Genomic DNA, 24536 nt, shown 5'->3' with positions numbered 1-24536 from the left:
CAAGGGTTCACGATCAATGTTCAAGGCTTCACTATCAGTGTTCAGGTGTTCACCATCAACGTTCAAGGGTTCACTATCCATGTTCATGGGTTCACCATCAATGTTCATGGGTGTCATCATCAATGTTCAAGGGTTCATCATCAATGTTCATGGGTTCGCCATCAATGTTCATGGGTTCGCCATCAATGTTCAAGGGTTCATCATCAATGTTCAAGGGTTCATCATCATTGTTCAAGGGTTCACCATCAATGTTCAAGGGTTCACCATCAATGTCAAGGGTTTACCATCAGTGTTCAAGGGTTCATCATCAACGTTCAAGGGTTCACCATCAATGTTCTTGGGTTCACCATCAATGTTCATGGGTCCAAGGGTTCATCATCAATGTTCAAGGGTCCAAGGGTTCACCATCAATGTTTATGGGTCCAAGGGCTCATCACCAATGTTCATGGGTCCAAGGGTTCACCATCAATGTTCATGGGTCCAAGGGTTCACCATCAATGTTCATGGGTCCAAGGGTTCACCATCAATGTTCATTGGTCCAAGGGTTCATCATCAATGTTCAAGGGTCCAAGGGTTCATCATCAATGTTTAAGGGTTCACTATCATTGTTCATGGGTTCACCGTCAATGTAAACCCCAACCACCTACGCCACTTCAGTATTTCCGCTATCATTTAGCAACGATCATGATAAAATAATGCTTAAAACGGCGTGAAACCCAGCTTACATGTACCATGTACCAATAATTCAAAGTGTCTTTTTGTGGATGCACAAACGTGACATTGTGACACATTAATACTATTTCATAGATATTTCATGTTTTATCTTCAGGAAAAAGATAATCGCTAACGTTTATCTATAATAGAAATACACTAACCCCGATTTTAAAATTGTCCGAAACCTTTTTGACGTCTCTTCATCAGTCAACGCATTCTCTTCGTGTGTGTCTGAAACAACACCAAGATCATTGTCACACCAGCACTGTCAAGAAGCAGGAAGAGCAACCTTTAAACCATTTCATATTTCAGGTACCTTGAGAAAACCATTTAAATTAAATAAGAACATGAATAAATCCCAACAAAACACACGTACGTATTTTTTCAGCTTCAGATTCCTTCCGGTTTTGGACGAACAACTGATACGGTACATTGCCCCTGATGTCCTTGACCCCCCGTGCAATAAACTCAGCAGCCTTCAGATGCAGATGCTGCTTCTGCTTGCCCATCAGCATTTCCTGAGCAGTGTCTTTAAGCAGCTTATGTCGGAACATAAGCGAGTTGCACATGACCTCTCCCTTCTCGTGGTCCCCCCTGGGGCAGCAGCACTCCCCTCTGGCTCTCCCGACGTCCTCTCTACGACGTGACGACGACAGACGAGAGGAGACGCTGCTGCACGTGAACGTCCCGTTCTCATACAGCCTCTTGAGGGAAGTGCTGACCTTGAAGGTGTTGGCCTGGGGAAGGACCTCCTCCACGCTCTGCCTCGTGAAGGGAGGGTCAAGAACAGCCGCACACTTCACGATCAGCTGTTCTGTGGCACGCATAGAATCTATTCTTGCTATAACCAAATCTGCAAAAGAACCAGTTTGTTTGTTTGTAGTTTAACGCCGCACTAAGCAATATTCTATATGACGGCGCTCTATAAATAATCGAATCTGGACCAGACAATCCTGTAATTGACATCATGAGCATCGATCCAAGCAGTTGGGATACGATGGCAAGCATAAGCCAAGTCCGCGAGCCTGACCACCCGATCCCATCCGTCGCCTCTTACGAAAAGCATAGTCGCCTTTAGCGCAAGTATTGGTTGTTGAAGACCTATTCTACCCGGATCTTCACGGTCGCGTGCTAAGAACGTTAGTAAGATCGTGATATCGGTCAGTGATACCAAATGTACTGGATTGGTTCATCGCATCAATAACATCTTCTTTTTTTATGGTAGGTAGTTTGATGAATTATGAAATGAAATGAATCATTCAATTGGGGTATAACCGAGATTTCATCCACTCAGTACTGCGATCAGACAGAGAACATGCTCTCGTGAAGGCGTCTTCAGATGACGCGGTTCATATTTATCTGGACTTTCACACAAGACAACATTTAACTGAAGTCCATGTTCTCATTGGATAGGGAGACGGATGTCCTGGTCATCGAAGTCATTTCTCTGTGCCGAGTTACACGCCACTGGGCGTGTGTATCCACGGGTCCTAATAATGGCCCTTGGTTTGTCAGCACGATTGCCCCTGTATGTTTTGTCAGCACGATTTCCCCTGTATGTTTTGTCAATACACCAACACATCTAACAAACTGCGTGTGCTGGTTAGCGGCCTAAACCTCAACGGTTCCCCCTTTCCATGTGTACTTTCATTTCACACGAACCCTGAACACTGTTAAAGTCATTACGTACATGAAACAGACAACCGGCATACCTTTCATGGCCGCAGGAACTTGAATGTCCTCGGCAGTTTTACCAGGCGCCATGACGCATGTTCTCAATTCAAACGTTTCCTTCATCTTGCTCTGAGTAGTGAATTTAAAGCCAAGGTCAGCAAGCATGGCTTCAGGACTTGCCTCATGTGATATGGAGTCCTGGGTATATTAAAAAGACACAAGTATATTAAGAACACCATGTTGGCCTAGTGGTCTACCTCACAACTTTCAACAAGGACCGATACGATTTTGCAATGAGTGAGTGAAAACGTCGTTTCATGTTTAATTCATCATTAATATCGCCTAGTGTCTGGGGAACGATCGAATCACCTACATACGTTCCAGAAGTTTGAGATAGCCAAATCAAAAAGGAACAATGTCCCAATTTCACTGGACTTTAATTGGAGAATCTACATACAAAAAAGGCGAATTTTAGGTTTTTAAACAAAAAATAATAATGTTTGTATTGAGGGCTATGGTTGTTTCAGAAGTTACGTTTCAAGGTTTGTTTCCAGTGAGGATAAACGTTAACTACATGATTGATATCCATTATGTGAGTACACACAGAGAGCAGAGTTTAATGACTTGAATCAAACACGGAGTACTGCCAGCATAGTTTTTTTTAACTTGAATGAAACTTGAACTATTGACAGCAGAATTTAAGGACTTAAATCAAACATGGAGTACTGCCTGCAGACTCTAATGACTTAAATCAAACATGGAGTACTGCCTGCAGACTCTAATGACTTAAATCCAACTTGGAAGGATTGCCAACTGACCTCTGCTAAGTTCGCCGTTAATGGGGGACAATTTCCCCGCGATCAGATGCCCATTTTCGAGCTAGGTCTAAACATTGCAATCTGTGACTTGTATCAAACTTTGACATCGTGTATATGGACATGTGGTTATCATAAACTTCTACATAATAAAATAGATTAGAGTTTACAGACAAAATGGGTTTACTTATATAATTTGTACAATGACTGCCAGTTGACCGGAGCCTAGTCTCCGTTAAATACTGGCACGCCACACTTACGATGTCGGAAAATCTTCTGGCCGTTCTGGGACGCCTCCGCTCGGTGGCCTTCCCGATATTGGTCAACTTGGTAATGAAAGTCTGTTTAGGGGCCACGACAGATGCCCTGAAGGTGTTGGGGGCGAGGTCAGTGTAGCGGATGAGGATCTGGCGTTTGTCGTACATGTCCCGGAGTAGCTGTTCCACCCATGACGGAACCCCCTGACTCATGTCCCGTAACACCCTGTAGATGAATGATGATGATGATGATGATAATAATAATAATAATAATCATCATCATCATGTTTTTTATTGTTCTCTACTGCTGGACGTTACAGAAATGAGTGTCAACCAAGCGAAGTGCCATATCAAGTCGGCCCAGACTCAGTTTTTCCAGAAGAGGCTTTCTGAAAGACCACTGCATCGAGTTTATGTGCAGTGTGTTGAGAAGATAAGCAATCCTGCAGAGTCCTTCGCTTGGATGAAGTCGTCTGACCTAAAAAGTGAAGGCTTTCTGTTGGCTGCTGAGGACCTTTCCACTCAAAACCGTCAATGTGTGGTTTTGCATCAAAATGAAAACATGAAATGTAGATTATGTAATGAATTTAATGAGATGGATGACCAGCTTTGGCACAAACACAGTATCTTAAACAACATGATGGTGTAGCTCGATCATTTTATTACCGTCTTCCCCATGCTTGTGGTTTTGACACAGAGGTCCACCCATGGTACGACCCGGATTATGTAGAGGGCATCACGGAAAATGATAAATACCAAATTCTTTGGAATAGGCCCGTTTACAGCCCCATACGTATCCAGGCCAACAAAACTGATCTTGTCCTTTTTGATAAATCCAATGAAATCATTTATATTATTGAATTTTCTGTCCCCTTTGACACTAATGTGATTGACAAGATTTAGGAAAAACATGGCCAATATGCGGACCTCGCTTTCGAAATGTCGCGCTTGCATGCCAAGTACCAAGTTGTCCGACTCCCCATTGATCTCGGTGCCTTAGGTTTGGTACCTCCCAATCTGTTGACTGACATTGGGAGAGTACCCGGGTTTGCTACCAGGAATACAGCCCTTATGACAAACTGGGTAATATAGGAGGCTGCAGTGTTGGGGAGTCTTCACATTCTCCGAAAAGTTCTGGATGGGTTTGACTTGGCAGCGCTTCAAGGGAGAAGTCCCATTCGCTGTCTGTGCTGCGTGTCGAGGAGGCAAGGGCCCTGAGCTGATGATGAGCCTAACCAGTCCGACTGTGCCAGGATCACCAAAACCCTCTTAGCTGCATTTTTAAATTTTAATCTAATAACCAAACAGATAACAATAATAATAATAATAATAATAATAATAATAATAATAATGATAATGAGACGAATTGTAATACGCCATATCCACCCACATGCTCTGAGCGCGACATACAAAAAGAATAAAATACTTAAAAAAGAAAAAACGAGTGGAGAGATGGGTTATCAGGACTGAGCGCAGTGGTATCTACACTCAAAAGGGAGTACCATCGAAGGAATATTTGTGTTCTGTGTTGGTTTTCTTTTTTTAGAACTGAAGAAGAATCGTTTCAGAAAGCTGACATCTGATTGGCTCAAGAACACAGGCCCCACGTGCATTCTGGGTTAAAAGAGGTCTCCAACAACCAATGCTGGTCGTAAGAGGATCGGATGGTCAGAGGCTCGGTGACTTGGTTAAAAGCGTGTCCTCGTACCCCGATCTTTGCTCATAATATCGATCACTGGATTGTCTGGTTCAGACTCGATCATTTACAGACTGCCATCATATAGCTGGAATATTGCTGAGTGCTGCGTCAAAATAAACAAACAAACAAACAAACAAGAACCAACCAACTCATTTAGATTGTGCGGTGAGAGTTCACTCGGGGTTCACCAACCACGGTCTCTCACGTCCTCACGCAGAGACGTATCGTACAAGTAAAATATCTAGGCGCCGTTGTACAAAGCGATCTTCTCGCTATGGTGATCGTCACTCCCATACCTTAACAGAGACTTACGACAGTCGTAGCGCTAAGGTTGTTTTGTACAACGGCAACCTGATATTGATGGGCCTGATCTGGCTCGATCCTCATCTGAGTTCCCATTAAGATGTTTGTGTTTCTCCTTATGTTTCAAATACGTTAACAAGACATGTTGGTCTCTATTCTAATTATTTCAGGATATGACACAACTAACTTATCAACATTGAATTCCTTGAACTCCCAACATATGAACAGAACGACTTTTTCAATGCATGAGAAGACGAAAAAAGATGATGACAATATTTGAAAAATGTTTGTTTAAAGAAAGTTATCGAAGATGAAGAACATTTTCTGTTGATCTGTCCCTTGTATGAGAATTTGAGGAGTCAGTATTCTAGCGTTGTGAAAGGACACTTTAACGTCATCAATATCATGAAACTTTGTGACAACCAGCATGCATGGAAACGAGGTGCAAACATATTTTATGGTGTCAATGTGAGAAAACAATGGATTGAAAAACACTATGATATGAATTAATATCATTTGTAGGTGATTTATATTTATAGAAATGTATTGAACGCATAAAGGCGAACCTTTCATCAATATATTGTTTGTGAACTACGGGCCGGGTGGCCTACATTTCCGAGAAGAAAAAACATACCATACTAAAAAAGAGGTCATAAATAACTGAGAAGGTCCGTTTATGACTACTTCAAGACTTAGTGCAGCAACATTTATTACCATTGAGAGGGGTGGGGGTGGGAGTGGGGGGTCAGTTGTCTAAGGCGACGCGATTCGCTGTGCAGTTGCGTCCATTTGGCACACCAGAAACCTATGGTTGTGGGTTTGAATCACGTTTCTAGGTGTGTCAGCACCATACCCGTGCTCGTGGGTTTCACCGAAGTGATAAACGTCTGAGACCTGCATCACTTCGGGCTTTCCTCCCACATTCAGCTGACACGCCGTGATATAACTAGAATACTGTTAAAAGCTAAAAGCGGCGTGATGTTTTTAAGTCCTTTTTGGAAATTGAAATATTTTGGGGTTGCTTAAATGTACATTTCAGTCATTTTACACATTGACTGATTTTACGCACTAACTGTAACATGTAGCTAGTTTATGCCAACTGACCATTGTCTGTGAAGTGACTCATAGCAACGGGACGTCATATGGACGCAACGTCAAAAATAATTGTCTATATCGTCAACCATTGATCATCACGTTTCAGACGATTCCAACAAAAGATAAACTGAGCTGCAGACTCCACTTGAGATCAAGGAACCCACATTTATCTACATCTTCTCAGAAAAAAACACCGATGATTATATAAAGAATACACTAATTAGTCGCAACTCTCTCGTGGAATTAAGTCGAAAAACCCTCGTCGAATCTTGGAACTTTCAAAAGTACTTCACTCGAGACAGGTCATCGGTAGCTTCCCTATAGGTTAAGTACTACATGTTCAACATCATACAGGCGTTCGGTAGCTCACCTATATAATAAGCCATTACACATTATCTTGTGGTTACAAGTAAATTATCTTGTCTGGCGACTCACTTATCCAAATCCTTGGGGATACTGACGACCTCTAACACCTGACACGCCAAGGCTGACACGAGAGAAAGGTCAAGGCCGTACACATCCGTCACAATGGACGTCTTCACGTTAAATAAACTGTACGCTTCTGGGCACGGAGGGTTCTCTATGGCGTTTGGTCTGGTGGCCAGGGCAAGGAGACAATGAGGATGTTCGCTCAGTGCCTGGACACATGCCCACGACTCCTTGTCACTGAAGTGCATGTCGTCTACGATCACGGCGGTGGGACCCATGGAGTCAAGGCACTGAAAATTAAAACGTCATGGTTATGAGTGAGTTTGTCTTATGGCTTCTTGGCAGAGAGGCTTTAAGTAGTAGCTGTGTCCAGTAATATCCGAGGTATATGTTATTAGTGTATCGGTATTAGTGTATTCCGAATGCATCAAAACCTCTTTAATAATTAATAGTGTTCAGATTTGTTTCTTCTCGTCACGGGGGAGTTTGGACTCAATTAAAAAACTAGAAACAGAGACACAACGTTACAAAGACTTTTTCTAACATAAAAAAACCATATTATTTTGTTTGTTTACGTGTTTAAGGTTATGTCCTATGTGCAAATTACTGGGAATTGCAGTGACGCCTCACGAGGGCACCGATTGCGGGCTTGGCGGTTCAGAGGACCGAGAACAACAGCTGTTGTCCTGTATCACGTGAGTACAATAACCAGACTCACCCGTCCCCCGACATATCATTCAGAGTGAGTATTGTTTTACGCCGCTTTTAGCAATATTCCAGCAATATCACGGCGGGGGACACCAGAAGTGGGCTTCACGCATTGTTATCATGTGGGGAATCGAACCCGGGTCTTTGGTGTGACGAGCGAACGCTTTAACCACCAGGCTACCCCACCGCCCCCTTATCATTCAGAGGTTGCTTATGGTCAATCATAGCAAATTTTGTTTCTCGGACAAATATGCTGCAAGAAGCATACTTGCCGTCAAATTCAATTTTATACTTTATGAATCTCAATTCTAAATCGAACGGCTTCTAATTAGCTGGATGATGAAGTTACGTAATGGTTACTGCATGTAACGGACAATGCATCGCATCGATCTCCGACATGTGGGCGAATCATGAAGCCCATCATAGGTCTTCCATGCCGTGATATGTATGCTATGATGCCAAAAGCGTCTTAAAGCCCTACGTTTCTATTTTCACACGCAACGTAAGGCGGCGTTACTTATTTCCAATAACATCCAAGTAAGTATCAGGGTCGTGAAGGTCCTTGTGATCAAAGCATCATTATGACGTAGATCCATCTGCTGTGGTAACTCATACACTGAGCACGCAAGCATAAACATGCAACAATAACCATGATAATAATAGGATCTTATTCATCAGGTATTGATTATTATAGGTGAGCTGAGGTGGCGCTTAACGTCGCGTTCTAGATTATTGCACTTAGATAGCGACGTGCATGCACGTGTGTGCGTGCGTGTGGCTGCTTGTGCTGGTCCGGACTAATGCCGATTTTATAGTGCTGGCCCACTAAGATACCATGCCGCAGTTTAACATGAATTCCCCACTCAGACACAGTATACTGACTCCGAGTTGACCAGTCCTTGTTTTAGCACCTTATTGCATGCCAAGTACCGTCGTTTAACGTCTTTTGGTATGACGCGGTCGGGGAACCTACCATTAGAGTTTAATTGAGCAGAAGATTGACCCCCATGGGCTTTGAAAATCGAGTTCTTCTTTAATAAAATTATTAAAAATGTCAAAATCTTTAAAATATGTCAATTCTTTTAAAGTTAATATGATGAACTGTCTTCATTTTTTTCATGTCTATCAGCTTGAAAGGGAAAGGCAGTGTAAGGTGTGACTTTCTCTTTATAATCGTAAATGACAAAGACGCATTTTCATCAGATATATGGTTGCACAGGGGCGGCTCATGTAGGCATCCAGATTCTCCCTCATTGTAGACCGCCTCCGTGGTGTAGTGGATAGAATGTCTGCCCGGATAGCGTAAGGTCCGGGGTTTGATCTCCGGCCACGTCATCCCAAAAGACGTAAAACGGTTAAAAGATGGCACTTGGTGTTACCCTGCCTGGCGCTCGGCAATAAGGGGCTAAAACAAGGACTGGTCGGCTCAGTGTCAGTATACTGTGTCTAAGTGGCGTAGTCATGTCAAACTGCGGTATGGTATCTCAGTGGACAAGAACTGTCGATCCCCGGGGGCGTCACAGTTAGCATTAAGGTGCTGAAACAAGGACTGGTCAACTTGGAGCTATTATACTGTGAGTGAGTGAGTAAAGTTTTACGCCGCTTTTAGCAATATTCCAGCAATATCACGGCGGGGGACACCAGAAATGGGCTTCACACATTGTACCCATGTCGGGAATCGAACCCGGGTATTCGGCGTGACGAGCGAACGCTTTAACCACTAGGCTACCCGACCGCCCCTCTATTATACTGTGTCTGAGTGGGGTATTCATGTTAAACCCCACTTCACCTCCCCACCACCTTCTCCTTCATTATGATCCGTTGTTTGTCAGTATTATGCGTGTTCGGTTTCACCAAAGATTCACTGCATCACATCGGGCTTTCCTCCCACATGAAGCTGACACGCCGTCATACAACTTACAACAGTACAGAGTCGCGTGAGCCCAATACACACACGCACTCGTTGTGAAGACACTCACCATATGCGTGAGGAACTCAAAGACCTGCGTCCGAGCTGTTATAGATGCTTGGTTCATATGTGAGGGTGGTATGGGCTGCAAGAAAGGGATCAGGGTCAGATTAACAAGTTTGTTTGTTTGTTGTTTAACGCGCACTCAGCAATATTCCAGCTATATGACGGCGGTCTGTAAATAATCAAGACTGGAGCAGACAATTCAGTGATTGACATTATGAACATCGATCTAAACAATTGGAATGCGATGACATGCATCAACCAAGTCAGCGAGCCTGACCACCCAGTCCCGTTAATCGCCTCCTACGACAAGCATGGGTTGCTGAAGACAATTCCAAACCGCATCTCCACAGGTCGAACAAGGCACCCAAAGCGCCCCTTCAGGGCAGTGTGACCGATATGCCATGTCTTAAATCATTTACAAGCTCACCAAAGATCAAGTCAATAACGCTTACCATAAATACCAAATTACTTTCCTGATTGTGTTGATAAATTAAATTAAGAAACATTTGCTTACACTGGCAAAAAAATCAAAGGACAGGTCAGTGAGTAAGTAGCCGCTTTTAGTAATATTCCACCAATATCACGGCGGGGTGGCACCAGAGATTGTACTCATAATGGGAATCGAACAACAGTGACGAGGCGGGGTGATCGTGACGACGCTGAGGAGTGAACGACACCACCATACCTTTGTGGACAGTAGGTCGATAACTGCTGCAATGTGCTGGTCCATGCCACACAACCTCATGGTTTCCATTACAGCAGGCTCCTTCTCCACCTCCTGCGAGTAGCCGCAACTCGACAGCAACATCCGGAGAAGATGTCTGGCCAGAAAGTACGCCGTGTTGACATTCAGGAGGTTCAAGCTGCAGCTGATCACTCTGTGGTGGAAATAAGCTGTATTGGTGTATGCCAAACAAAGAAATCCCATATCAATACACGAAGATGGAGGCACTCACTCACTCACTCACTCACTCACTCACGTACGTACGTACGTACGCACGCACGCACGCACGCTTGTACGTACGTACGTACGTACGTATGTATGTAAGGTTCTCTTGTGACATCAGGACATGACATTGACATACTTCAGGTTCTCCTGGGCAGCTATATAACACAGAGTATCCAGCAGTCTAGTCTTGCCCATCCCAGCGGACCCCACGAATACAAGATGGCGGTGTTTGCCGTTGTCCAGGATGTTGTGGATCTCACCTAGGAACATGTTCTTCTCCTCGTTCCGTCCTGCAGTGGAAGAACTTAAAAAAATACACCACGGTTTTCGCTAGTTTGATTTGTCGGAACACCAGTTCGACACCAATGAGAAGTACAAGAGGATGCACTGGTTTCTGTTTCTTAACACTAACAGTCAGAAGCTTTTCCTCATATATAGATTGGTAAATGGTGCTGATACGTGAATCTTAGGGGCCGTCCATTTGATATTCTTGGCGGTGAGGTAGTGGGGCGGTTGCTTGAAACTTGACAAAATAATTATGTTTCAGGCTGTTGAAACCAAAAGAAATTGCCTGCCACAAACACTTCATTGTTGCAAGATGTCTTTCCTTTTAAAACATCAGGCTCTTAGTTATAAATAAAAAGATACCTGGATTTGAAGCTAAGGGAAATATCTTATCTCCATACAAAATCCTAGCATCCGACCATCCCATCACACACCCTCCATACCGAATATCAAAGTCGGTCCCTTATATTAAAACGAGTATTACACCATATTTAATATCTCTCACCTAACAAGGGGTACACGAAGTACGGAAGGCTGTTCTCAATTTCTGAGCTTTCTTTGTTTACATCGGGGAGGTTGAATTCACGGATGAGTCCTATATTCTGGAGACCTTTCATTCGTTTGGTAACCAAGACAACGAAGTTTTCGGGTGGCAGACGACACGACTGGAAAGTATCGTCATCACACGTGACCTTGTTAGGGTAGTGCATCATCAGCCTGGCCGCCATATTGACTTTCCGTCCTATCACTGTACAGACAAAGCGAGAAGACAATGAGTTGTTATCACCCAACTAATAAGTTGTAAACCACACATGTACCTATTCCCGTTATCAACACTGCCTAGAAGTTGTCCCTAAATGTATTTACCTATTCATGTTATCAACATTGCCTAGAAGTTGTCCCTAAATGTATTTACCTATTCATGTTATCAACACTGCCTAGAAGTCGTCCCTAAATGCATTTACCTATTCATGTTATCAACCCTGCCTAGAAGTTGTCCCTAAATGTATTTACCAATTCATGTTATCAACACTGCCTAGAAGTCGTCCCTAAATGCATTTACCTATTCATGTTATCAACACTGCCTAGAAGTTGTCCCTAAATGCATTTACCTATTCCCGTTATCAACACTGCCTAGAAGTTGTCCCTAAATGTATTTACCTATTCATGTTATCAACACTGCCGAGAAGTTGTCTCTAAATGTATTTACCTATTCCCGTTATCAACACTGCCTAGAGGTTGTCCCTAAATGTATTTACCAATTCATGTTATCAACCCAACCTAGAAGTCGTCTCTACAGATGTACCTATTCATGTTATCAACCCTGCCTAGAAGTTGTCTCTAAATGTATTTACCTATTCATGTTATCAACCCTGCTTAGAGGTTGTCTCTACAGATGTACCTATTCGTGTTATCAACCCAACCTAGAGGTTGTCTCTAAATGTATTTACCTATTCGTGTTATCAACCCTGCCCAGAGGTTGTCTCTACAGATTTACCTATTCATGTTATCAACCCAACCTTGAAGTTGTCTCTAAATGTATTTACCTATTCATGTTATCAACACTGCCTAGAGGTTGTCTCTACAGATCTACCTATTCATGTTATCAACCCTGCCTAGAGGTTGCCTCTACAGTTGTACCTATTCATTTTATCAACCCTGCCTAGAGGTTGTCTCTAAAGATGTACCTATTCATGTTATCAACCCTGCCGAGTTGTCTCTAAATGTATTTACCTATTCATGTTATCAACCCTGCCTAGAGGTTGTCTCTAAAGATGTACCTATTCGTGTTATCAACCCTGCCTAGAGGTTGTCTCTACAGAAGTACCTATTCACGTTATCAATCCTGCCTTGAAGTTGTCCCTAAATGTATTTACCTATTCATGTTATCTACCCAACCTAGAAGTTGTCTCTACAGATGTTCCTATTCATGTTATCAACCCAACCTAGAAGTTGTCTCTACAGATGTTCCTATTCCTGTTATCAACCCTACTAAGAAGTTGTCTCTAAATGTATTAACCTATTCATGTTATCATCCCAACCTAGAATGTGTCTCTACAGATGTTCCTATTCATGTTTTCAACCCTACTAAGAAGGTGTCTCTAAATGTATTAACCTATTCATGTTATCATCCCAACCTAGAATGTGTCTCTACAGATGTTCATATTCATGTTATCAACCCTGCCTAGAAGTTGTCTCTAAATGTATTTACCTATTCATGTTATCATCCCAAACTAGAATGTGTCTCTACAGATGTTCATATTCATGTTATCAAGCCTGCCTAGAAGTTGTCTCTAAATGTATTTACCAATTCATGTCATCAACCCAACCTAGAAGTTGTCTCTAAATGTATTTACCAATTCATGTTATCAACCCAACCTAGAAGTTGTCTCTACATGTGTACCTATTCATGTTATCAACCCTACTAAGAAGTTGACTCTAAATGCATTTACCTATTCATGTTATCAACCCAACCTAGAAGTTGTCTCTAAATGTATTTACCTATTCATGTTGTCAACTATGCCTAGAAGTTATCTCTAGAGATGTGCCTATTCGTCTTATAAAATATGCCTAGAAGTTGTCTCTAAAGATGTACCTATTCATGTCATGCCTTGAAACTACTATATTACCCCGTTGGCAGTTAACAATTACAAACAAAGATAAATGGTTTACATGTTCGCTTTGGTCTTTACTGACCACAAAACTAGTGTGACTAATCACGTCTAACGAGGTGCCACAGTTCCGGGTTCCGGCGACAACACCGGTTGTGATATGTCAGTGTGACACGGTAACACATTGAGCAGGACTAACAACTACATGACACTCATTTCCCTTACACCAGTGTCAAGTTACACTTGAAAGGCGGACGTAATATTAATACAAAATCTTCCTCCAACATTTAACGGAAAACATAGAAACATTTTATCTCACGTGAATCATGACACAAGCCGACTTGATATACATGTTCAGTGAACGCTCGATAATCCAGACCCTGTTACTCGGGAAAAGCCATCCGGACGATATTACTGGAAACGATTTGGTCCGGATAAATAAGGTTTCATTGTATGGGGAGACAATAATTAACGCCACTCCATGTTTACTCTCATATATCCTGAAACACTGACACATGACATTGATCTCATTGGTAAAATTAAACAAAATTTGAAATAGGACTGTATTATTCTAGATGGGCGTGAGTACAAGTGCACATCAGATGATACACAGATGCAGATGAAACAATTGAAAGGGGACTAAAAAAACTATTGCCATGGACCATGTTATTAGATAATACAGGATACGATTTTTAAAAATGGCTATTTCATGGAAACACGTAGTCAGCTGTGCTTAACTTTTTTCCATGATTATATAAGACCTGTTTGACAAGTGTTTCTGGATGCGTGCAATACATACTACACATATATGAAGAAAGATGCTGTTTTAATTGTGCAGACTGTATCGAACATGTTTTACCTTTATGACCAATATATAACGACTAGAGGGCAACCCTTCCTACTTCCTGTAGCTTTACTATTCCCTACTTTAACGCTATTCTAATATAACGTATATTAGCAAACCCAGATCTTGTCTATTGTGTTGCCAAAACCTGCTATGAAATTTTAATTAATCATTAAGCTCCGACAGATGTTATATATGGATAATGTATGTGCACGTATATGTATATAAATACATTAGAGTATGTATGTTAGATATACTGTGCATGAGCAGCAATTTTAGTCTCCTTATAAAATGACATTTTATGTATATTTACCAATTTTGTTGTATTCTCTCTCATAGATCTGGGACCGCCTTCTTGGTCTGCGGCATGGTATCTTACTTACTTAAATTGGGAATTTAACGTGCGCTTTCCGACATTTCGCGCACGGGCCCGCCAGGCCATTTAGTGTTTGGTTGAAAAGGGTATGTCCGGAAAGGTGAGGCAACCTAGGTGGGGTTTTTAGGGTTGCTTACTTAATTTGGGGATTTATGATGGATTTTTGTTTTTTGGAGTGGCTTTTGTAGCAGTTGTTTTAGTTTGCAATCAGATTTCTGATAGTTATTTTGCCACTTTTTGGAAGATTTTCTCCTTTGTGATATTTTTAATTTCGGTGTTTTTTTTTTTTATATTGGTAGGTTGATTCATGGTATCTCAGTGAGCTAGCACTACATATCGGCATCAGTCCGGACTGGTACAAGCAGCCACACACACGTGCATGCACGTCGCTATATAAGTGCGATAATCTTGGACACGACGTTAAACCCAATTTCACCTCACCTCATAAATCTGTGCGATTGGTCGTATATGTTGTTGTCATGCATGTATATAATCTCGCTTTTTACCGTATCTACGAGTGAGACATAAAAAAAACCCGTCTGTCATATGTGTTTGTTTGGGCGGTGATGTGTGTGTGGGGGGGGGGGGACTTACCGGAGTATTCATGGCGTCGTGCATGGCCGATCACGCCGCAGAATGTCGTCCCCGTTGTTACCCCAATTGACACTCTTCTGAAAGAGACAAAAGAACGCCGCTCTTTACAAGGTGTCACACGGTCAAATTAACGCACAACCACAGCTTTATTGTCTTCAGCTATGTTTACTTAACGGTAAAATATTGACAGTGTGTTGTAAAAACATCGCAGTTTTGAGAGACTGGGAACGTAGTATCGTTGAAATGTAAAATTAAATTGACTATTTCTTCGTGTCCTTGGTCGAATGTACATGTCAATTACACATATGATGTAAGCACATAAATCCATATGTAACATACAGCCGTTTGATTTAATGTTTGGGCAAAACGTACTGCAAGTTCGTGATGGATAAGAAAGTAATGACAATTTATAGATAACAACTTCTTTATTTGCTGTAAAGCCGACGTTTCGGTATAAATCCTTGACAACGGTATAATGATCTATACCGAAACACCGCCTTTACAATAAGTAAAGAACTTTTATCCATAAATTGTCTCTTCTGAGTCATCCGTCAACTTCTAATTAATGCCTATCAAACAATACGTGTTGGATACGTAGGAAATAATTCAACACATACTTGTATATCAAAACAAGTGGTCACGTTTTTTGTAGAACATTATTTAACATACGACGTAAATAAACCTCAACGTTATCCAGTCCCGTGACAAATGTACTTATCATTCTATGTATTGTCAGGGCTGGTGACACGGTGATCGAGTTGGACTGGAGACCCCTTGACACGAAGTGTCTGGCTCTGTTTGAGTGGATGTTGCTATTTTGTTTAATTACACAATTCAAGAACGAAGCACAAATATCGTTGTGTTAAAGGAGGGTTTATTTTATGATTTGGAAATTCGCGTTCAGTCATGTAATTTTGTGTAATATACAATACCAGATAGAGTCGCAATACATTTACTTCAGCGAGACCCGGACGATGTGTATGCATAATAAGGTGTGTGTAGATGTGGGTTGGGGGGCGTGGTTCTAGCCTGCACCCGCACCTTAACCACCTCTGGTCCCGTGCATGTGAACCTCAATTTAACTCCGTTATCGATTACTGAGAATGCATTAAAATACCGCGTTAAAAAATACGCCGAGAGGGCAATATTTAGTCCAAATTAAGACAGCATTCGGTTGAGACACTCACTCAGCTGAGCTATTTGTCATGTAAATAGTTTGTATTCATTTTTAGTGAAGGTTAATGGTGACCCGTTCTATCTCTCAACCATACGGCTTTTTTCACTTAATTCTTTGGTGAAAAGACACACTTTACATACTTAACGCATCCCGTCAATAAATGCAGAATTGTAATTACAGCAAGTTATTCATAGTAAACACAGAATACAAATAAGGACATGTTTTAGCGTTGCTGTTGTAGGGAAGTATTGGGTTATCAGTAAGGTCATTTTTCTAAACCTGTGTTTACACACGTGTCACCACCGGCAATTGTTGGTGTTGTACAAACTCACAAAGGGCAGTTCGACCAATCTAAGATGTCCTTCATAAACGTCCATTCAGAGGAGCTTATAGTCCGCCTCAAAGCGGTCACACGGTATATAGTTGGGCGCACATACCCCTTCTTTACTTAACTGAGGATCGATAAAGTCACCACAGCACGATGAAGTCATGACGGGAGATCTTAGTTTGACACGCTACACACAACCCAGCGGTGCCCTGTGTTGTTTGTGATTAGTCCAAGCTATGCCGCTGATTAGTGTCAGGTTTTAATACACGCTAAACCGGTAATGGTTTAATCTTGTGTAATTCTTCAACATCTGGGACGAAGGGATTTATCGCGACCCACTGACCCGCTGGCAACGAGTTGAGACAGGAGGCATGGCTATGCAGAAGAGTGCAGTAACTGGGGCCATCATGACAAAGGACACTTAAATATATACCTGACGGATACGTTGCGCTCCAGTGATTTTTAGAAAGACGTGCATGGTTGGATTACATGTTCCTCTTATGAGCTTTCAGTGAGAAGGCTCGGTGTTGCTTTTCTCAGCTGGGAAGTTGTTGTGCCTAGCGACCACTGCCCCTGTGCAAGTCCAGGTTTCATTATGAGTAGTATTGATAACCGCGCCACAGGTGAAGCGAGTCCGATAGATGACGACGAGTGGTTCAGGACTCCGCCCACCTCGCGCTACCAGTCGTCTGCTAGCCTCGCCAGCAGCGCGAAGAGCGTGTACCTGTCCGCTTTGGATCTGTTAGACGGGGCAGACGAGATGGATATACCAGCAGACGACGACGTTGAGAGGGGAGGGCCGTCCCAGAACGGGGAGGCAGGTAAGACTGAGATTTACTACTCGCCCCTGGGAGAAAGCGACGAAGATGAGAGACACGACGCGAATGACGATCCGTACCACGTGTCTGAAACAGCCCCCCTCACGAAAACCGAGGTCGTGGAGGACGCCGTACGAAAGGTTGCCGCCCCCGAGGTTGGTAGTAATGAGGGTGTATGTGATTGTTGTTGTCTCATGTGCAATCTTCACCATAGAGCAAAACAGGTGATCGATTCAAAGTGGAAGTATCTTATTTGTGCACTGAAGTGCAGTGACCTGAATTGTCCCAACTATAACAAGCTCGGTCAGGATGAACTGTTTTCCTGGTTGGATAACCACAAAGAGGGAGACAACAACATAGAATTCGTGCAGAGGTGTTATCGGAGGGACAAGCCATGGTGTAATACTATTCAAAAGGAGCAGAGTCAGCTATTTTTCTTCTTCTTTCTGTTAGTGAGAGACATTTACAAACTGTCGGCCTGCGATAACGGACAGGACGTCAAACATGAAACCTACCCGCACCACGACTCCTTCTTGAACTGGATACAAGAACTGGAACACGTCCTAGAAATCCTCCTCCAAGCTTCATTCACCCACGTAGATTCATCAGATTCCGATTTGGAAAAAGTAGAACGACCGTACAGCGTGCTTCTGACGATCAAAGAGACGCATAAAAAGAAGGACTACATCGGTATCTCCTTCGAGGACAGTGGTCTGGACCCAGCGGTGGATGAAATCAAAATTCTTCAAAGAAAGTTAGCAGGAACGCCGACAACTCTGCAGAAGGTGTTTGCCACGGGAGCCATTATTATGTTTTTGGCCGACATTGGCACCGATGTCTTCCAAGTGGTGACGTTCTACAAAGAAGGTATTTCGATGTGGCCACTAATGCTGTTCTTTGTCATCGCCCCATCTCTTCTGAGCAGCGTGTTGTGTTTTTTCCAGATTTGTAAAGAGAAGACGACTACAAAAAAGGACAAGAATCTTAGAAGACTGGGAATGGTCCTGGTATCGCTACAACTGGGGCAGGTCTGGAGGAACATCTGTGAGATCTGTGACCGCTACCCCATCGTGGACAGTTACATCGTCCTCAGTCTCCTCATCATCAAGATGATAGAGGGTCTTCTCGAAGGAGGACCACAGTCCTTGATACAGACGTACGTCCTCCTAGACCATCCCGTGGAAACGTTAACGTTTACAAATATCCTAAAAATTCTGTCTCCAATTCTGTCCTCCATTAGCATGGCCGCTGCTTTAACAGATCTTGATCTGGGTAGAGCAGGATACTGCATGCCAACGAAAGCCAAAATTCTATCAGTGTTGTGCCGCTTGGGTGAAGTGTGGGGGCGATTTCTAGCCTATGCCGTGTGTTTCTCGGCCTTCGGGTATTATGGATTTATATTGTTTGGTGTCCAGTGTCTTTTTCTTACCATCCCAACCTACATAGCATTGAGGAGAGACCATACCGAGAACAGCAGCCAGCAGGTGAACTGTGTGTACCTTCGCTGCAGGTATGGTGGATTTTACCAGGAGAAACCCACCAAGTTGTTCACTGCCAAGCTGCCCCGTCTCATAGTGTGGCTCTGTATAACCATGGTGTATTCATTCGTACCAATCCAAAGGTTCGAACTGGACATGGAATTCAATCTGACTCAATCGAGCCGTCCGCCGTTCTGGAAGTGTAGCAGATTATACGGTCTTTACAACGTCATATATGCCCTGCATATGCTTGTGAACATTATTGCGTTTACCCTGTGGGTTACTATTGGCGGGGGACCATCCCAGCAACTGTTTATTCCAATCTGTGTCATGTTCATACTGGGAACAGTTGTCTCGACAGCCTTTAGGATGCAATCCTGGATGGGGAGAACCTACAAGATTGCGCTCAGACCAGGATTTGGGCCTCCTGTGTGAAAGTACGGGCTCTCAATCTAAGTCGTACGTCAGTCTTCGTTAAGACAATGTATGGACCCGTTAATATCCGGGTTAGAATAGGTCTTCAGCAACCAATGCTTGCCGTAAGGGGCGACTAACGGAATCGGGTGGTCAGGCTTGCTGACTTGCTGGTTGATGTATGTCATCGATCTCAATTGCGCAGATTGATGATCATGATGTCAGGCACTGGAATGTATGCTCCAGACTCGATTATTTTACAGCGTCAAAACAAAAACAACAAACAAGAACATGTATGATATATGATATAATCCGACTACGACTATCCGAAGATCGACATAGCAACTGTCGGGAAGACGGCTGGTCAGACGGCGCACCTGAAATGGGCTCCACACGTGGGGAATCGAACCCTTGGCTCGATAGGTGACCTAAGTTATATTACCAATATACGGAAGTATGAAGTAGGTTAGTAAATTATGGACGCATGGATACCCTGTAATGTGAATACGTGTTTGACCTCTCTAGTATTACTCAATGCTGTGATAAAATAGTAAATCGAGTATATTATAGGGAACACTTGCATTGGTTGGCACTGACATGTACAGTGCCTGAACCAGTCGTGTAGATCACGGAATAGATGCATTGTGGTTTGAAACTGCTGACGAATGTGTCACACTATTAGGTTACACATAAATTGTCTTTCGTATTTACAAGCCGTATTCTTTCATCGTACGTAATGTTTCTTATGTACCGGAGATACAAGACCGACAAGGACAGAAATTTCTTACCTGCAGTTATATATATATATGATAAATATATAGAAAATCCAAGAATATAATTATGAATAAGTTCCGCGAATGAAAGAGAAAACAGCTGTTCACAGTCGATCAACCAATATCACGTGTGCATGTTAAGGGCCAGGTATTCCACGTGATTAGCCCTAACCGGGAGCAGGTGACATATGTTGTTGTTTAGAAACTATATCACGTCACACCGGAGCTGTACAGGTCGATGCTATGTTTGTAATCAATGAAATCGATCGTTTTGTTAGCGCTTTTCATCTGTAACTCAACACAGGAAGTTTTTTGTTCACCCGACATGAATAAAGATTGTGAAAGAATGTCATTGTTTTGTATGTTTCGAGCAGTTACTAACATAATAATTAATCATACTTGTAATAATTTTAAGCATGTCCTGGTGGTGTGAAAAACCATGATTAAATCGATTTTCCGTCCTGCTGAATCCGCTGAAAGGAACCAGCCTACTCGATACGAGGTAAATGGGTAATTCATTAGATAATGGTTTCAGAAATGATTATTACAAAATGAATAATCGGAATTTCAAGGCAACCACAGTGCAGTGGGTCCCAAACAAGGCTTTGATTCACTTGATCAGATTACATTTATGAATTGCCATGGTAACCTTTAAGTTTATACCGGTTTCAGATAACCTTCTTAGGCCGTTACGAAACTTTAACAACCACCATGGTAATATGATGAGAAGTAAGTTTGTCTGAAGGCCGTTTTGATCATTATTGAACAGTATTTCAGGCCTGTCAGCTTCGCGTGGGAGGAAAGCCTGAAGTGAGGAATGTCTCTGACCTCGACCACCGTCACACCCAGCATGAGTGTGGTACTAACAACCCAAGAATCTCAACATTCAAACCATCTTCCTAAGCAAAGGAATTAACTGACTGTATACGTCCAGTTTCCACCCTTGCCTAACTAGACTTATATTATGGAGTTTTATATTGGCTAGACTAACGAATCTATGCATAGTCCAATCAAAAGCACGCGACAAAATCGACACCACGTTCGTCGGCTGTCGTGCACATTTCGATTGCAGGATCTGGAAAACATTTGAACCGCCACCTCGGCGTCAACATATTTTCAAAATCTTTTCATGTTTCATCAAGGTGTTCACGTGATTTGATGCAGTTCGCGAATTAAGACCCGTTTTATTACAATATTGATCTTAATCATCAATCTGACCGTCTTGACTGGGCGCCGCCATTTTGATTGAAGCAAATGCAAGTGATATGAGAGGTGGAATCTGATTGGTCAATGGGAGGGGCATAGAAGGGACATAAATCGTAAATAGCCACTGGTGGCATAATGATCGAGCCCAAATTTTCCAGCCTAGTTCGACAAGAATGGAAATTGGACTTTTACAGTCAGTTAACTCCCATTCCTCGGGAAGACGCATTCGAACGCACCAGGACTTCACCTATTGTGTGATGCACCGTATCCGGATTAATGTGTACAAAATCAAACATTGCTGTCGACTTACTGTATCCCTGGTAGCTTGTCAATGACCGTCTTCATCTTGACGGAGTTCTCGAGCGCATGCGCACAGTCCCGCTCGTGTTTAAAGCCAGGTAGACCAAATATCACCAGAAATGTACATCCCTGGAAACAGATGCCCATACTGTAAATGTGTACCTGGTTCTATTTCAATGCACCATTCATGTTGATCTAAGTCGCGTTTGGGTATCCTAGTGGTTAAAGCGTTCGCTCGTCACGCCGAAGGCCCGGGTTCGATTCTCCACATGGGTACAAAATGTGAAGCCCATGGCCATTTCTGGTGTTCCCTGACGTGATATTGGTGGAATGTTGCTTAAAGCGGCGTAAAACCATACTCACTCACTCATGTTGATCCACACTTCGAATTATCTTTGCCTCTCTACACATGTCGTTTTCCCATAAGTATGGACATCGATATGTTAACTTGTACCCAATAAGCATCACTTGTTAGTTAATGTAAAGCTATCTGGGGTGTATCTATCTTGTCATAACAAAAAGGTACAGCTTTGACTGTCCGTGTTCTCAGATCTGTCAATTTCAACAGTCAAACATCTCAAACTAAATATAAATATAGATATCGTCACCGTATGTTTCTACAAACGTCATAACAGGTCATTTATAATACTGCTGCGGTCTACAGAAGGGGAATTCCAGTGTAACACATTTAGGTCAAGAGCCTTTCTTATCGGTCGATAGACCCCTTTAAACGAACAAGAGTCAGTTTATAAGTCAGTTGATTGATTGATGGTAGAGGTAAAAGCAGCGACTGACCATTGTTAAACTTCCCTTTTATCAATATTACAACCATTTCACTGCATGGGACGCTAAACATTGGCCCTACACATTGTGCCTGTACACTCACTCAAAATGTTACACACCCGGAACTGTAGGTGGTAGATTGTGTCTCCCATCCCTATTCTAACAAGGGCATGTTTGTGACCTGATTCAGATTCCCACCTTATCAAACAGGAAGATCTTGTTAAGGGAGCCATGGACGACTTTGATGTGACTGAAGACGACGTCGAAGATCTTCTGGAGTTGTTCCGTGCTGTTGACGTTGTCGTCCAGTACCAGGTTCATAAAGACGATGGACACCTGCCTCATCTCAGACAGGAACTCCAGTGGCTGGTTGTCATCGATCTGCGGGGGATCACAATGAGTGAGTGAGTGAGTTTTGTTTAACGCCGCTTTTAACAGTATTCCAGTTATATCACGGCGTGTCAGCTTAATATGGCAGGAAAGCCCGAAGTGATGCAGGTCTCAGACGTTTACCGCTTCGGTGAAACCCACGAGTACGGGTATGGTGATGACAAAGGGAGATCACAGAGTTTCAAGACAGTGAGTATGCATTGAGATTATTACACATGTGAATGTGTCGTTCTGCCTGTACGACACAAGATGAATTCTGACACGAGTGCCGTACATTTAGCAAGGTACAAATGCAATACCTTATTCATAGTCTCATATATTGAGCGAACATCATGTCACCAGTGATGTAAAATTTTAGTTTGACATCACATATGAGCGTGGATGCCATCACTTGGAGGTGACTGCATGTGGGTTGAGTGGTCAGGCTCGGTGATGTGAATGAATTGGTACCCCGTTGCTCATAATATCACAGGTTTGTCTGATCCAGGCTAGATTATTTACAGGCTAGCATGATGTAGCAAGAATATTGCCTTAAACAGAAAATAAAAACAAACAATCTCAAGGAGCAACAATAACCGTGGCCTACCTTCTTCAGGACGGGAGAGAGCACGTACAGCCGCAACGTCTCCTCCAACCGCATCGCCTTCACCGTCTGCACGACGTTACGTACTGCAACGTCACAATATAAGACCGCTATAAACTTTCTATCTGTGGCAAATGCATTGCTTAAAATCCACCATAAAACGAGTTTTGAGAATAATCTCTTACTCAGTGTCATGAAAGTTTAGAATATATATAATATGTGTTTGATCAAAAAGAAATAACTGATTATTATTAACTGATTTGGTAGCCTTGTCATTTAATGATTCTCAGTTAGCGGAGCAGAGTCGCGTCATTGGGGCGTTCGAATCCCAGGTGTGCTCAGATTCCCCAGCTTGTGATTTTCACCAACGTGGAAATCGACCAAGAGCCGCATCATGATAACTTCGGTTTTTCCTCAGATCATTAAGCATTTACTTTGAGAGCGGAAGTGCACTGGTTCGGACACGTGGCCGCGTCATAGCAAAAGACGTTAAAATGTTGTTCTTGTTGTTACTCTGCCTGGCGCTCGGCATTAAAGGGATAATACAAGGACTACAAGGCTTGTGTCTGAGTGGGGTGAAAACAAGGACTACAAGGCTTGTGTCTGAGTGGGGTGAAAACAAGGACTACAAGGCTTGTGTCTGAGTGGGGTGAAAACAAGGACTACAAGGCTTGTGCCTGAGTGGGGTGAAAACAAGGACTACAAGGCTTGTGTCTCAGTGGGGTGAAAACAAGGACTACAAGGCATGTGCCTGAGTGGGGTGAAAACAAGGACTACAAGGCATGTGTCTCAGTGGGGTGAAAACAAGGACTAGAAGGCTTGTGCCTGAGTGGGGTGAAAACAAGGACTACAAGGCATGTGCCTGAGTGGGGTGAAAACAAGGACTACAAGGCTTGTGTCTCAGTGGGGTGAAAACAAGGACTACAAGGCATGTGCCTGAGTGGGGTGAAAACAAGG

General features: G+C 42.8%; 1 protein-coding gene across 1 annotated transcript in view; it reads right to left on the bottom strand.

Annotated features, from left to right (window-relative positions):
• Positions 1–24536, bottom strand: part of LOC124123906 (adenylate cyclase type 10-like) — a 44680-nt gene that overhangs the window by 10484 nt on the left and 9660 nt on the right. Inside the window, exons 8-20 of the mRNA XM_046487109.2 lie at positions 23583–23665; positions 22805–22987; positions 21834–21952; positions 15330–15406; positions 11409–11651; positions 10755–10908; positions 10355–10547; positions 9674–9748; positions 6993–7276; positions 3464–3686; positions 2427–2586; positions 1091–1567; positions 876–945 (exon numbers count right to left, since the gene is read on the bottom strand). Coding sequence (XP_046343065.2) covers positions 876–945; positions 1091–1567; positions 2427–2586; positions 3464–3686; positions 6993–7276; positions 9674–9748; positions 10355–10547; positions 10755–10908; positions 11409–11651; positions 15330–15406; positions 21834–21952; positions 22805–22987; positions 23583–23665 — 2341 coding nt within the window. The remainder of the gene's footprint in view (positions 1–875; positions 946–1090; positions 1568–2426; positions 2587–3463; positions 3687–6992; positions 7277–9673; positions 9749–10354; positions 10548–10754; positions 10909–11408; positions 11652–15329; positions 15407–21833; positions 21953–22804; positions 22988–23582; positions 23666–24536) is intronic.

The sequence above is a fragment of the Haliotis rufescens genome, unplaced genomic scaffold (assembly GCF_023055435.1).
Source record: "Haliotis rufescens isolate VD_foot unplaced genomic scaffold, xgHalRufe1.0.p SCAF_3, whole genome shotgun sequence".
Classification (NCBI taxonomy): Eukaryota; Metazoa; Mollusca; class Gastropoda; order Lepetellida; family Haliotidae; genus Haliotis; species Haliotis rufescens.
Note: the sequence above shows the minus strand (reverse complement) of the source record. Positions and strands in the feature narration are given on the sequence as shown.